The 15,186-nt window shown below is 38.0% G+C and overlaps 1 protein-coding gene across 1 annotated transcript in view; it reads right to left on the reverse strand.

The window, feature by feature from the left end:
* Positions 1–15,186, reverse strand: part of BBS7 (Bardet-Biedl syndrome 7) — a gene marked incomplete at its 5' end in the record, with an annotated part of 43,469 nt that overhangs the window by 3,046 nt on the left and 25,237 nt on the right. Inside the window, 5 exons of the mRNA XM_080796072.1 lie at positions 867–990; positions 1,119–1,222; positions 1,361–1,470; positions 9,901–10,065; positions 11,688–11,827. Of these exons, the coding sequence (XP_080652198.1) occupies positions 867–990; positions 1,119–1,222; positions 1,361–1,470; positions 9,901–10,065; positions 11,688–11,827 (643 nt within the window). The remainder of the gene's footprint in view (positions 1–866; positions 991–1,118; positions 1,223–1,360; positions 1,471–9,900; positions 10,066–11,687; positions 11,828–15,186) is intronic.

A 15,186-nucleotide genomic window follows, 5' to 3' on the forward strand; every position in this document is an offset into this window, starting at 1 on the left:
TTTTCAGATAATTTGTGAAACACCCAACTTGTCAGCACCAAAGCAAAACAAGCTTTGCTGTAAATTCACAGCACATATATATCCTTTATTATATTTTGCCTAAAAAATATTAAATGCTGCTTTTTGTTATTTCATAATATCAACAGAACCTGAAAATTATTTGTGTGAAATATGGCCTATATTTTATTGCTTCATAGGTTATATTCATCTCACACTAGGTGACTTCGTATACAGAGATTAATTTACTGTATTCTACTTATTTCACTTAATTTTTCCTTTCATTTTTTCTAGATTTTTAAAAAATTTATTTGTTAGAGAAAGAGAGAGCACAAGTAGGGGGCGTGGCAGACAAGGAGAGAAGCAGGCTGCCTGCTGAGCAAGAGCCTGATACAGGAACTTGATTCCAGAACTCTGGGATCATGACCTGATCCCAAGGCAGATACTTAATTGACTGAGCCACCCCGGTGTCCCTTTCATTTTTTCAAGTAAAAATATTAAATTTTTTTTTTTAAGGATTTTATTTATTTGGCAGAGAGAGGTCACAAGTAGGCAGAGAGGCAGGCAGAGAGAGAGGGGGAAGCAGGCTCCCCGCCGAGCAGAGAGCCCAATGCGGGGCTTGATCCCAGGACCCTGAGATCATGACCCGAGCTGAAGGCAGAGGCTTAACCCACTGAGTCACCCAGGTGCCCCCAAAATATTAAATATTAAAACAAATTTGACAAAATAGGTGACACATAAATTGGTTTTCACTGGTTCATGATTGCTGTAACTTTGCTTATCTTTCTCCCTAGCTTCTCTCACAGGATCCTTCATAAATAACCAGTAGAAAATTAATATGGCAAAGTTTTCTAGAATAGTCCACTAACCGTACAGTCTTTCAAGATGTGCAGGTTGCTTTTTGTACTCTTCCTGTAGGTGATCTGCTTCTTCGAGAATACAGCGATATTCTGGTATCAGAAAGTTTGTATTTCCCTCATGAACCTGCAATTCCTATTTAAAATTAAAACAGAAGGACTTTAATATTTAAAATCCAATCTAGTCTAACTTTAAAGTCTTTACAATTTAGAAATCCCATCACAATAAAGTAATGATCATGAGTCCAAGAAATGTATACTTACTTTTAAAGCATCAATTAATTGCACTTTCTTAGCCAAAAGCAACTGGTACTCCAACTTTGGGTGGATTAGCTTTAAAGTATGTTTGACTGATACTTCATTTATCTCTAGAAGGAGGTGAGTCAGGCACCATTAGCTAAGTCATTTTGATCAGAAACATTCTTATTGTAACAACAACCAAAAAACAATACCTTAGAAAGAATGATTTATTTTTCTACTTTTTCTTTCTTTTTTTTTTTTTTTACCGTATGATATGTTGAGGTTAATTTTCCTTTTGGTAGCTTCTTTAGAGAGCACATCTTTTAGGATGGATATAGTAGAAATGTTGTCAGATTTAAAAACTCCTTCTCCTTTTCTATAAAATTAATGTATTTTTAAAAGAACAGCATTAGAAGAAAATACATTCAGTGAGTAGGTCCAGTAAATACATATTTTGTGACTAGTACCTGGTGTTTAGAATTCATTTGATTTTAGATCTCTTTATATACATGTCTCCTTATTAATATAAAACATATTTAAATGTATAACCTTTTACTATTATATAAGTTCAAGTTCTGAACATAACTGTGAAAGTAAACAGAAGAACATGCCTCCTAAACATATGACAATTTATATAAATCCTTCATTAAAGTATCTTTTTTCCCTCACTTTCACTAATAAAATTTCTAACAGCTAACTCCATATGTATATAAAATGCATTTAGAATTGCTTACTTACATATGTTTTTCTTTGTTGTAATAACATAAATTACATGACTACATTCTTCATTCTCAAAAGAAAGTTTATATTAAGCCTAAGAATGACAGCTTCTGTTCTTCCATGCCCATCATCCATTGCCACTTCTTATGGATACAGGACATGTCATTTTCTTTAAAGAACCACTTCTTCCTCTTACCCTTCTCAATCCATATACAGTTGACCCTTGAACAATGTGGGGGTTGGAGTGCTGAACCCCTGCAGTCAAAAATGCACATGTAACACTTTTGACTTCCCCCAAACTAGTAATAGCCTACTATTGACCAGAAGCCTTACCAATAATATAGTCTATCAACACATATTTTGTATATATATGATTTACTATATTCTTATAGTAAAGTTAGAGAAAAGAAAATGTTATTAAGAAAATCATAAGAGAAAATAAATTTACAGTACTGTATTTATTTTAAAAATCTCATATAAGTGGTCCCATGCAGTTCAAACCCGTGTTAAGGGTCAACTGTAGTTTCACTGGCACTGGCCACAACCCCATTTGTGGGACTTTAAGAGGAAGCATTTAGCAGTATATATTCCATCTTCCTGACCACAGTGGTTCACAGCTCTACAGTGACACTCAATCCTGGGACTTTTATTGGAACCAGTGGGAAAGAGAGGGTCTATGAGAGCTGCAAAAATAGGAAACTAGACAGAACTGCTGATGGCCACCACAGTACTTAATAGGAAAGCCAAAAAAGGACAAGAATAGAGCTGAGCAATGGAAAGGGACAGTCTTACCTTCTTTTTAATTTAAATTCAATTAATTAACATATAATGTATTATTTGATTCAGGGGTACAGGTCTGTGATTCATCAGTCTTATTTAATACCCAGTGCTCATTACAACACATACCCTCCCCAATGTCCATCACCGAATTACCCCATCCCTCCCACCCCACTCTCCTCCAGAAACCCTCAGTTTGTTCCCTATGATTAAGAGTCTCTTATGGTTTGCCTCCCTCTCTGATTTTGTCATGTTTTATTTTGGAAAGGGATAGTCTTTGTTTGCTTGAAGCAGATTACTAATGGACTTTTATTTTCAAAGATTTTATTTATTTGTTTGTTTATTTGACAGAGATATAGAGAGAGTGCACAAGTAGGCAGAATGGCAGGCAGAGGGAGAAGCAGGCTCTCCACAGAGCAGGAAGCCTGATGCAGGTCTCCATCCCAGGACTCTGGACCCTGGACTCTGGGATCATGACCTGTGCCAAAGGCAGACACTTAACCAACCGAGCCACCGAGATGCCCCACTACCGGACTTTTAAATTATATGAGCTGATAAACTCCTTTTCTCCAGTATGTTGGTCTGCTTCTATTTGGTTCCTTGTTATGATAACCAAAAGTTTCCTAATTAATAAATATACCATCTTTCATATATTAAATGCCATCTTTTTATTTGGTTTTCACACACAATAATAGTTTATATTAACTAGCTGTAGACAAGTACTAATTCTTTTTTTCTAGGAAGATGAATCATACATATATTTTGATTCCAATTATGTTTTTCATGATATTTTCACTAGTCCTTAATTTTAACTGATGATATTTAATATTAAACATACAGTACCTAGCACTGTGGAATAAGTCACATGGTTTATCTTCTTTTAATCATCACAACTCAATGAAGTGCTATTATTTCCATCCCTCAGGAAAGAAAACTAAAGCTCAGAGAGTTAAATAGTCCAGGAAGGGCAAATAGCTGGTAAGTCACAGAGCCATGATTCAAACCTAAGTATGTCTGCTTCCTAAGCACACGTTCTCCATATAGATGTATTTTATTCAGGCAACCTAAAAACATTTATTAAGCACCACTATTTTCAAAGCCATGCAGTAGGTACTTGGAGGAAACATATAAAGATACTTAAGAAATTGACTCTGCCCATGAGGAGCTTCAAGTCTAATTTGAAGAGACAAGCTTACATAAAAATTAATATGTACTTCAAATAACAATAAATAACCCAAGACAGGTAGGAAGAGAAAAGAGAATCAAGGAAGCCTTCAAAATGTAGCTATTGAGTTGAGCCTCGGAGGATAAGCAGAGTTTTGATTTTTTTAAGGCATTTTTTATAGCTTTATTTTTTTAAGAGTTTTTAAAATTTATTTGTGTGTGAGAGAGAGAGCACAAGAGAGAGCACAAACAGGGGGAGCAGCAGACAGAGAGAGAAGCATGCTCTCTGCTGAGCAAGGAGCCCAATGCTGGACTCGATCCTAAGACCCTGCGGTCATGACCTGAGCCAAAGGCAGATGCTTAACGGACTGAGCCACCCAGGCATCCCTAGAGTTTTGACTGTTAAGGAAAGAATATTTAAAGACAGAGGATGGGAAAGCGCAAAGGTATGCTATTATAATAATACAGAATATGCCAGGAGCATGTTGAATTGTCTGCTATGTTTAAGGTGTGAGGTTTACTGTTGATGAAAGATAGTTGGAAGGCAGGCAGGCAGGGACAAGCTCCGCCTCCCCACCCCCAAGGAGAAACCACCCTTAAAAAGATTTTATACTACCCTGGAAGGAGCCCTCCACCCTTTCCCATTTGATAGGTGACAAAAACTTGATTGGATGACAGGCACAGGGATGGTTAATCAGATTAAAACAGCTGTCTCAACAAGCCCAAGGGGTTTTTACACCCCTAGACTCAGAAAATCTGGTGGTAACCTTCTTGGATCCTCTCCCTCCTTGGGAATTTTGTACTATCACTTTGCTATCATTCAATAAACTTTGCTTTGTTTACCACCACTCTTGATCTGGTCTACCTCTTCATTCTTTGAAGCAGCGTGACCAAGAACTGCGGGCACCAACAGAGAAAAAAATCCTGTAACATTTATGGGAGCTCATCTAGGGTCTCCACCATCACTAAGGACAACTAACCATGAGTAATGGGCATCAAGTCTCTCTCTCCCCCACACCCCCATTTTGTTTGTTGAAACAATGGGCACCCATCAGCCATCTAAGAGCGATTAGTGCAGCTGCCATTCTCAGTCTTGGGAGACAGGCTTTCTGGGCTCTTTTCTTCCAACTGATCCCCAACAGAAGCTGGGAATGTTGGTTTGGTAAGGGCTCGGAACTCATTTGGGGGACATATCACCGGATGTAAGGAACCTGGGGAAAACCTCGCAGTAATTGAAGGGCCTGACCAAGGCTACCTTTGGATACACAAAGATTCTCAGAGGGACCTGGTTCCTTACTTGCCCATCCAGGCATCCAGAGAGAAACCCCTCTACTATTTGTCAGCTGATTCCTCCCCTAGGAAAACGAGTGGAAAAGCTTAGGACGGTCCCCTGGACATTCCCCTGTGAGTGGTTTGGGTGGCCTCCAAGGGATCTTACTCTGTTCCCTGTTACAGTGAGAAACAGTCTCCTGTTACTGACTCTTCCTATCCTTGGCATTACTAGGACACCCCCAGACTGGCTATATCACCTATGTGAAGGATGGCCAAGCATGGCAAAAGAACTAAGATCTAAGACATCTCCCAACTTTATAGTTCCACTGGGGCTTATCCCAGGTGGACTTCCCCTCTCCGGATGCCAGAACAATTCTACTAAAAGATGATTAAGTGGCTATGCCAGACAGAAGAACTCTACTAAAAGAAATCGAGTGTATCCATTGACATTTAAGGGACTCTTAAGGGTTGGGAAACCAGGGTCACTCTCTGGAGGTAGGACCAAGCCTGAGTAAGTGCAACCACTGGCAGTACCTCGAAGAGAGGACAGTGACTCTGGCTGTCAGTCGCCTGAGCAGCTACAGCCACACATCAAGAAAAGATGAGGAGGAACTAAGGTGGGGGACGCCTTTTTCTCTCTTCCCAAGTCTCCCTGATCAACTCTAAGAAACTGAGGTAAGGGATGCCTTTTCCTCTCTTCTTATAGATGTGTAATTCCCCGACCAAGACCCTTACTCCTTTGGAGTCCCTTCCTGGCATTATAGGCTACAGGAAGAGTATCAGACCCATAAATAGTTCAATATCGTTTACTTGGATGCCTTCCTGGTTGTAACTGAGCTAAGGCAACTCATTTTCTTTTGTTCTGGGGCATGGCCATGATACAAATTGGAGAATGAGACATGGCCACCTGAGGGACCACGCCTTCCAGATTTTAAAAGGGATAGGGCTGGGGGTGGGGAAAGCGGCTCTTTTTCTTCTGACCTTAGCAGTGTAGGACTGTTCCCAGCCTCCCTGCTGTTCTCTCATCCACACTGTACCACTGGGGGAGGAACAAAAGAACATCACACCCACATCAAAAGCAGATAGGCAAATGGAGTCCACAGGGCAATCCTCACCCCTGGCTCCATCCTTCCTAAGGTAAGACTGGGTCCCCTTACTTGTCCCACCCTATCCTGGAACCCCTGCGGGTGCTGGAGGGCTTTATACTCTGCAAGAAGATGTAGTGCTCAAAGGGGGACCAAGAGGAGGTGCCACTGTAAGACCTGAGACAAAGCAGGGGGACCTCAAAGTTTTCCAGACTTGGATGTAATGCTTCTGTTAAGTCAGACCCTCTCCAAAGCAGAAAAACATCAGGTTCTGGCCACTCCTGAAAGATACCAGGATCAAAGACAGGTTAAGTTTCCAACTGGAGCCCAGGCTATAACTCCTCAAGACCCCAATTGGGATCCTCTCAAGACCCCAATTAGGATCTTAACAATTGGTATCACAATCACTTCCAAGCCCACACTATAGAGGGATTGAGCAGTCCATGGAGGCTTCTCCCTCATTCATTTCCCAGGGTTAATGGCTATAACTGGAGCCAACTGTGGTTAGTCGACCTCAGGACTGAGACTTTGAGGAATATCCCCAAGTAGTTGCTGAAACTCCGTTTATTTTGGGGAAATTCCCTGTCTTCTCCAGCCTGTCATGGACTGCATATTTCCACTTTGGTGGAAAGAACATGGCATCTGCTCCTCTGTTGAGCTGACAAGGTTTAGAGCTGGGAACAATTCTTTCTACATGTGCTGAGGGTCAAATAAACTTGTGTTAAAATGGCAGTTAATCTTGTCTATCGCAAAGTTTTCATGGGTTATTGTTAAGAAAGTTTTGCTTGGGTGATAAATAGGATTACACCTACATCTTTTCCAAGAATAAATTGCTAAAGCATTGGTTACCAGACATAGGTTTGTGCTTCTAAGGATATTTGGGTCTGCTGGTAAAAAATGGTTAATCTTAAAGTTTTCATGGGTAATTGTTAAGATAGCTCTTGAAGTCTCTGGTAAAGGTTATTTGAATCTGTTGGTAAACATGATGCTGTCAACCCAAACTCAGGAAGAAAAGACCAACAGCTTTCTTAGAAAGGTTGAGGCTCTCATTAAATAGATAGCTATCTCCCCCCATTCTCCCAAAGCCGAGACCATTCTTAAAGACTCAATCGGCCCCAAATATTCAGAAAAAACTGCATAAGTTGGCTGTTGGCCCCAAGGGGACACTAGAAGAGCTCTAATGAGCTCTAATCAGCAGGACTTTTACAATTGGGACCATTCCAGAGTCAAACCCTGGTCCCCAACAGGGAGAGTAAGGAAGAGAAGCTAAAAAGGAAGTATTGAGTCTTTGGTTGCAGCCTTGCATGCCATTTCCAGCTTGGCCTCCCAAGGCTCTGGCACCAAATGCGATCTCTGTAGCCGCCCCACCCCCTATTGGCAAAAACCAAGGCCCTTGTGGAGGGGGACACTGGAAATCTGAATGCCCTTAAGGGACCTCAATCTGCAAGAGGTCAGGTGGCCAGCACCTCTGATTGGACATGATGGGGACTAGGGCTCCACATGGTGGCTCCCCCGAAGCAGCTCAGCATAGGGAACCCAGAGCGTCAGGTAATTCTGGAAATAGAAGGAAAACCAGTCAATTTCCTTCTTGATGCTGGAGCCACCTTTTCTATTCTACTCTCCACCCTGGGCCAACTGTCCAACCACTGTGTTGTCATTAAGGATGTCTCTGGGCAACCCAGTCAAATTTTGTCACCTTCTGGGATACACCTGGGGAGATGTACTTTTCTCTCACTCTTAATGCCTTAGAGTTCCACACTTCTCTCAGGTAGAGATTTTAACGCATATTGATAGCCCCTGGGCAAACTAGCAATTGCCTACCTTTATTGGAACCTGATATTAATTGCCAGGTCTGGGGAACTCAGGCTGAAGTGGGTCAGGCCTTAACAGCAGTGTCCATTCCCATAAACCTTAAGGACCCCCTCAACTTTCCCCTGATGGAAAGGTTTTTTGGGTATAAGAGGACACTGTTGCTTGTGGATACCAGGATATGAAGAAATAGGAAATTCTTCTATCCGTCTATCGGTTGACCCAAGGACACCCAGACGGCTGGTACACATCTATTAATGTGGGATCCAGAGTTAGAAAAAGCTTTTAAAAATCTCAAGAAGGCCTTGCTCAGTACCCCAGCTTTAAAGGGAATGGCCTTGGGTGCCAGGGAGCTAGCTCAACAGCAAATGGGATACTTAAGCAAAGAGTTGAATCTGATCGCTTGTGGCTACCTGGCATGTCTTAGGGGCAGCGGTGGCTGCCCGCTCTCTTGAATCCCAAAGCTACAAAGTGCTTGTTAGAGTCTGTCTGGGAAGGCCAACAGCACAGTGCCTGAATTTGAAGCCCGAGTCCACCATTCCAGAATCAAACCCTGGTCCCCAACAGGGCCTTAAACAATCCATTTGTGAACCTAGAGAGGACCTCAAACTAGTCTTGAAGCGACAAGACACAGAAAATGTTACTCCTCCTATATCCTCTATGTCTCACAGAAACCGTGCTGTACTCAGTCTTGTACTGTGCTTTGAGCCTTGCCTTTTAAATGCCCTACCCTGTTTTACAGGGAGCCTCACATGGAGGCTGAACCGGTATCTATAGGGGACCCCTCGATAGATCAGGACGAGAGGAACCCTGACTGCCACTCTCCAACCAGCCCCTAACCAGCAGGAAGTAGCTACGATGTCATCACCCTTTTCCCCTAACGTAAGTTAGGGTTACCTCTTCAGATGGGGGAATGACGGGTAAAGAAGTATGAGGGTAACCCTCTCGGTCCCCTCCCTCTTTGGGAGCTTTGTACTATTGCTCAATAAACTTTGCTTTGCTGACCACCAGACAAAAACAAAAACAAAAATGGGGCACCTAGCTGGTTCAGTTGTTTAAGTGTCTGCCTTTGGCTCAGGTCATGATCCCGGGGTCCTGGGATCGAGCCCTACATGGGACTCCTTGCTCAGTGGGGAGTCTGCCTCCCACTCTCCCCACCCACGGTCCCTTGCGCACAGGCTCTCTCTCTCTCAAAATCTTAAAAAAAGAAAACATGAGGGTACCAGTTCAAAGAGCAGACAGAAAAATTAGCCTTACCCAAGAAGTAGGTCATTTCACATTCAGAGATAGGAACAAAGAGAAGGAAAATTTAGCCTCTGCTCTATTCAGAAACAAATTATGGAAGCCTATGGGAGATGAGTGAGTTGTGACAGTGAAGGGGCAGGACTGCAAATAGGAGCTTAAGAGTGTAGTAAAATATGACCTTCACCTTTTAACATGGTAGCTTCAAAGTCCTGTATGTTCTTAACTCTCAAGTACTGAGCCATTTCCTATTTTTGCATTAAGAAATTCAACTGGAATATTTATTAGAATTAGGATAAATGTTTGAAACAATTTGGGAAGGAATGCCATGTTTACAATGGTCTTCATATTGATGACTATAGAATATATTACTTCACTTAAGTCTTCTATGTCAATAAAATTTTAAAGTTTTCTTCATGTAAGTAAGTTCTGCATATTTCTAATGAATATTCCTACAGATTTTTATATGGATATTTTGTTATTATTGCTACTCTGAAAGGGTCTTTTCAAATTTATTTCCTAACTGGTTATTGTGGGGAATAGGAAAGACTGATCTTTCATACTCATCTTTATTCAATCATTTTTTAAGCTCATTAACTCAATTTGCTTTTCTAAGATTCTCTTGGGCAGTATAGGTTTTCAATCACATTATTCTGAAGTTATTTCTGCCTTAAATGAAAAATTAGAAGCTCCATTTATATAAAAACATTTGTGAACCAATAATAAGTTTTATTTACCTGTAGGTACTTTCAAGTTGTGTATCCAGGAAGGTGTTCTGAAAGTAAAATGTCACACATTCTCCTGCTGGAGGTTTTTCAGGAACTTCAGGCAGGCAAAACACCACCCAGGAGTGAACTTCAGCAAAACTGAACTGGCCGGTTAAAGTCAGTGTATTCATGGGTCTGTAATTTAATAGTGGAGGTACACATTCATGTGTGGGACTAAATGGAGGTAATTTATGTACACAACACATGAACAAACAGAATTCTGCAATAGTGGTTAAACAAATATAAAGGTATCCATGAAGAATTTCATGGAAAATTCCATGGAAAAAGGAATGCTCACATCTGTGCTTTTAATATTCAATTAACATAATAGCTTTACAAATAAAATTCAGTTTATTCAGGTAGACTTCATTGTTTAAAAGTTCATCTATATAAACTACAAAACACACACAATTTCCTGAAGGAAAGAATCAGCATAATGTGAAGGCAAGGAATTGGGCTTTCAAGTAAAATAGGCATGGATTTGAAACCTTGCTCCATTATTTAGTAGCTGTTACTAGCTCTGAGCCACTGGACAAGTTAGAGAAAAATATCTGCTATCTTGCAGGGATATGGAATAATACTTTCTGTTTTGCAAATTCACACACAGACATATGCACATATACACAAAAGGCTGTAAAATAAATTTAAAATAAATCAACTGGATAATTATAAACAGTTAAGAAAATGCAAAGTTTAAGGGATTAAAGATTCAGGAATTTTAAGAAGATACAGGATTAAGGAATCTAAGAACTAGAAGGGGCATGTGATATCAGCCAGACCAGCACTTTCATTTGCAGATAAGTAAACTAAAACCTAAAGAGATTAAATGCTATTCCCAACGCCAAAGAGGAACATTAGATAAAATAAAAGATTATAATCTTAGTCTCTTTACTCCTAGTTTGCTATTCTTTCCAGCACACCATGCATGCTACCTTCACTAACAACAACTTAGGCTTTAAAACAGGAAGATACTGCAAAGAGCATCTATTTAATGTTTTCCAAAAATCTTCCTTAGGAATATTTTCCCTTACATCTTATTTAAATTACGTATCTTTAAAATTACAAACTGCAATAGAAAAAAATATGGACTTTGGCCTCTAATCATAATAACTGTTTCCTGTCAGCAAGTTACTTTTCCAAGCCTCCATTTCTCATTTGTAAATTGGAGACATTATTACCTGTCTTGCTTACTGTCAAACTAAAATAATATTGCCTATGCACCTAGCACAATGTACAGCTGAGAGAAAAGTATTTAGTAATGGTTATTTCTTTCCCTTTTTCATTTAAGCCCATGCTCTCTCATCTTTAGGAAAGAAAATGAAAAACTACCAACAGGAGGATGCTTACATTGAAAAGGCAGTCAGAAATAAGGGACTATCACAACCAACTGCTTTACCAATAATCCCTGAGGTGAGACAGAAAGCAAATATAATGTTTGAGGCTAATATTATAAGATCCCATTCACAAAGCAACTCAAATTCTAAATCATATTTATTCATCATAGGTGTTTGGAGGAGAGAGCTATTACTCTACTGATAGCAGAATGGTAATAGATGAGAAAAATAGGAAAGTTCAACTCAAACCAACCTTTAAAAGAAGACAAATCTTATATTAAAAAATATGAATCCATACTGTTTAAATATTTAATTTTTAAAATGTATAAACAGCTACTGGAATTTTTACTGTAAAAATCAGAGGGAAGTTTATTTGCATTACAGAATATCCTAAAAAATAAATTCCTTCCTCCTTCAACCTACCTGTCATGATCAATAAAGTGAGTTCTTTGATGAAGTGAAAGGGGTTTGATAAGGTATTGCCGGACCTGACAGGTTTTAGGTTGAATCCTTGGAGTCACGTATGCTTGAAGTGTGCCATACTGGCCTTCAATTGAACGAATCTGATTTAACACAAAAGAGAAAAGAAAATAAAAATAATCTAGCAGCATAACTTAAATGTTATCTTAAAAATGCTCAACATAAGTAATCAAGTAATTAGACCTTAATATCCTCTGTAATATTCTGAAGTAAATAATGACATTCTATTAAACAACTACTTTTTACCTAGAGTAAAGGAAAAATTTTAAAGATTTTGGCTGTCAAAAGCAAACTTTATAAAAGTTATCCCCACCACATACATTTAGGTGATTTGTCTACACTTAGCAGTGCTATACCGTTCCAAAAAACAGATTCTCACATACTACCCACCACATCTAAAAACAAAGGTATATATTTCATAAGATTCACATAAAAAATGGTTAAAATTTACATTTTTGTTGAGGGGATAAGTGAGTTTTTCAAATAACTAAAACTTAAATGGAATACTTCATTTCGCATGAGGGTATTACAGCATACTTATTGTTATAAAAATCTATTGACAGAGGGGCACCTGGGTGGCTCAGTTGGTTAAGTGTCTGCTTTCAGCTCAGGTCAGGATCTCAGGGTCCTGTGATTGAGCCCCCTGTTGGGCTTCCTGCTCCATGGGGAGTCTGCTTCTTCCGCTGTCCTTCCCATCACTCTGCTCTCTCTCTTTCTCTCAAAATGTTTAAGAAAAAAAAAAAATCTATTGACAGAAAAAATGTTACCAAGAACTTAATTCTTAATTTTCTATGAAAATAGAGATGTATATACCATCTAATTATTACGTATTTGGATTAGGAAATTCTTTTGAGCTATTTTAAATATATCTGGTTGGATATCCTGAGAATTCAAAACACTTAACAGAAAATAATAATTCATTAAACTGTGAAGAGCTAATCTTAGAGGAGTTGGAAAGCTGTTCAGCTTCTCCCTCCTGGCCTACTTTCCGCTCCTCTCAATTCACATTCATGAGATAGACTGTAGTACTTGTATTACAATGGTAGCTTCTCTAACCTAGCTGATATTTTAATTCATATTTTTCTTAGCATGTTGCAGTGGGGGCGGGGGGTTGGCATGGCAGCGAATCAATGTTTTACCTCAATAAGGAACATAAATAAAAGTTTAAAGCAAAGTTTTTTTTGCAAATGTTACACTACAAATATTGCTCTAAATGAAAAGAGGAAAGATAAAAAGATAAAAAATGAAAATACAGATAAGAAATAAAAAATACATCTGATACAGCTATATTTCAGGGTTTCTTTTTAAAAGGTAAGTTTACACTGGCATGTAATTTTTTCCACAATAAAAAATCATATTGCTTTCTTTGAATATAGCAATTCATATTCATTATTAAAAATATAAATAAAGAAAAATTAGGATGAACATATAAGTCACCCAAAATCCTGCCACCCAGAGATGATCATTATTGCTATTTTGTAGTCATACTTTCATACATTCCTCTATGCAGATGTACAAAAACTAAAGTATAATTTCATATGAATAAATTCATTTGTATTATAGACATCTTTGTTTTTCTTTCTAATAATCACTTTTTCCCCTTTGCTTCTCCTAATGTCATCACATCCCACCCACTCACATCCCACCCATGCTCTTCCCCTACTGCATAATCTATCAGACCAGACAGGTCTGTTTCTTTTCATACCTTTCTTACATATATAAGGATTTTATCCACATTTTGTTTTTCATGGAATTCACTCCATGTTAACAGGAATAGATCAGTGAATTTTTTTATTGCAGCTGTGCTATATTCCATGGAAAATATAAACAACTATTTATTCAACCATTCAATTATTAAATATTCACTCTGGTTCAACTTTTCTGCCTCTACAAACAATGCCGCAGTTAATTAAGTACCTATCTGTGTGTATAATACTGTAATTTTATTGCTATAAAATAGATTCCTCCAAATGGGACTATTGCCTATTTTTCCAAAGTGGCTATAACAATTTTTATTTTCTTCAGCTATGATTGAGAGTGTCCTTTTTCTCAACCCTGCCATCTGGTGATGTTGCTTTTTAAAGTTTTTTGCCAATCTGCTAGATCCAGAAAGTGTTTTTTGTTTATTTTCACTTGAATTTCCCTAACAATAAGGTAGAACATTTTCTTTTAATATTTCTTAGCTATTTTGACTCCTTGTATGAACTGTCTATCCATATTCTTTGCCTACTTTCCTTACTGGGTAGTCTTTTTTGTTGATTAATAAAGTTATAGGCAATCTTTGTATTTTTTTGATATTCACCCATTACCTAGAAGACAACTAAATTTCATTTTTTAAAATAATTAGGCACTTAACTCATCTGAATTTATTTTTTATAAATGGTAGTAAGTTAAGAATCTACTTAATTTTCTTTCAGATAGATGCCAATTGTGTTAACACCAATTTTTAAATAGAAAAGGTAATTTAATAGCATTTTTCCCTACATAAAAATGTTATGCAGGGCACCTAGGCGGGTTGAGCATCTGCCTTCGGCTCAGGTTATGGTCCTGAGGTCCTGGGATTGAGTCCTGCATTGGGCTCCCTGCTCAGCAGGGAGCCTGCTTCTCCCTCTCCCACTCCCTCTGCTTGTGTTCCCTCTCTGGCTGTTTCTCTCTGTCAAATAAATAAAATCTTTAAAAAAAAATGTCATGCATTAAATTTCCATAAATGTGTAATGGGCTCTTTCTGGACTATTCTCTTGTACTCCCTATTTAATTAGGCCTTGTAAATACCCTACATTATTTTTATTATAGTAGTTTTTTGGTACATTTTACCATATGGCAAGATAAGTTCCACCTTTTTCTTTTTATTCTCACATCTATTATCGCATCCAATTTTAAAAAAAGAACACAGCTTTTTAATATTTTTAGGCTTACTTCCCAATTTAATGGCACAGTCTTGTTCAGTGGAAATGTAATTTAAAATGCTTAATTAAGTTACATAAAAAATTTATTCCAGTTTTTAATTTTTCTTTCAAAATACACAAAAGGGAACTTATGCAGACTAAAATAAATTGTTTAGAAAAAACCCCTACATTTCACTGGAATTTCCTTAACTAGATGTGAAAAAGTTATTATGTAACAGCATCTCTCTTGAAAAAAAAACAGGCTTTGAGTCTGAACATTAACACTATGATAAAAGTTGTAGTCCTTAATATTTAGATCATAAATGAATCAAAAATAATTTTAAAATAACCTCACACAAACCAAATAACTAAAATAGATTTTTGTGCTATAATCTTTAATTATAATTATAATTAAATTATAAAATTATAAATTATAAAATTAAAAATCTCTTTTGATTATAAAAGAGATCATGTTACTAAATTCCTAAAGAAAACATTAAAAGATTTTCTCTAGAATAGATGGTAATAAATGACATTGGAAATCTGGGTGGTAGGAA

This window comes from Martes martes (genome assembly GCF_963455335.1).
Source record: "Martes martes genome assembly, chromosome: 2".
NCBI lineage: Eukaryota > Metazoa > Chordata > Mammalia > Carnivora > Mustelidae > Martes > Martes martes.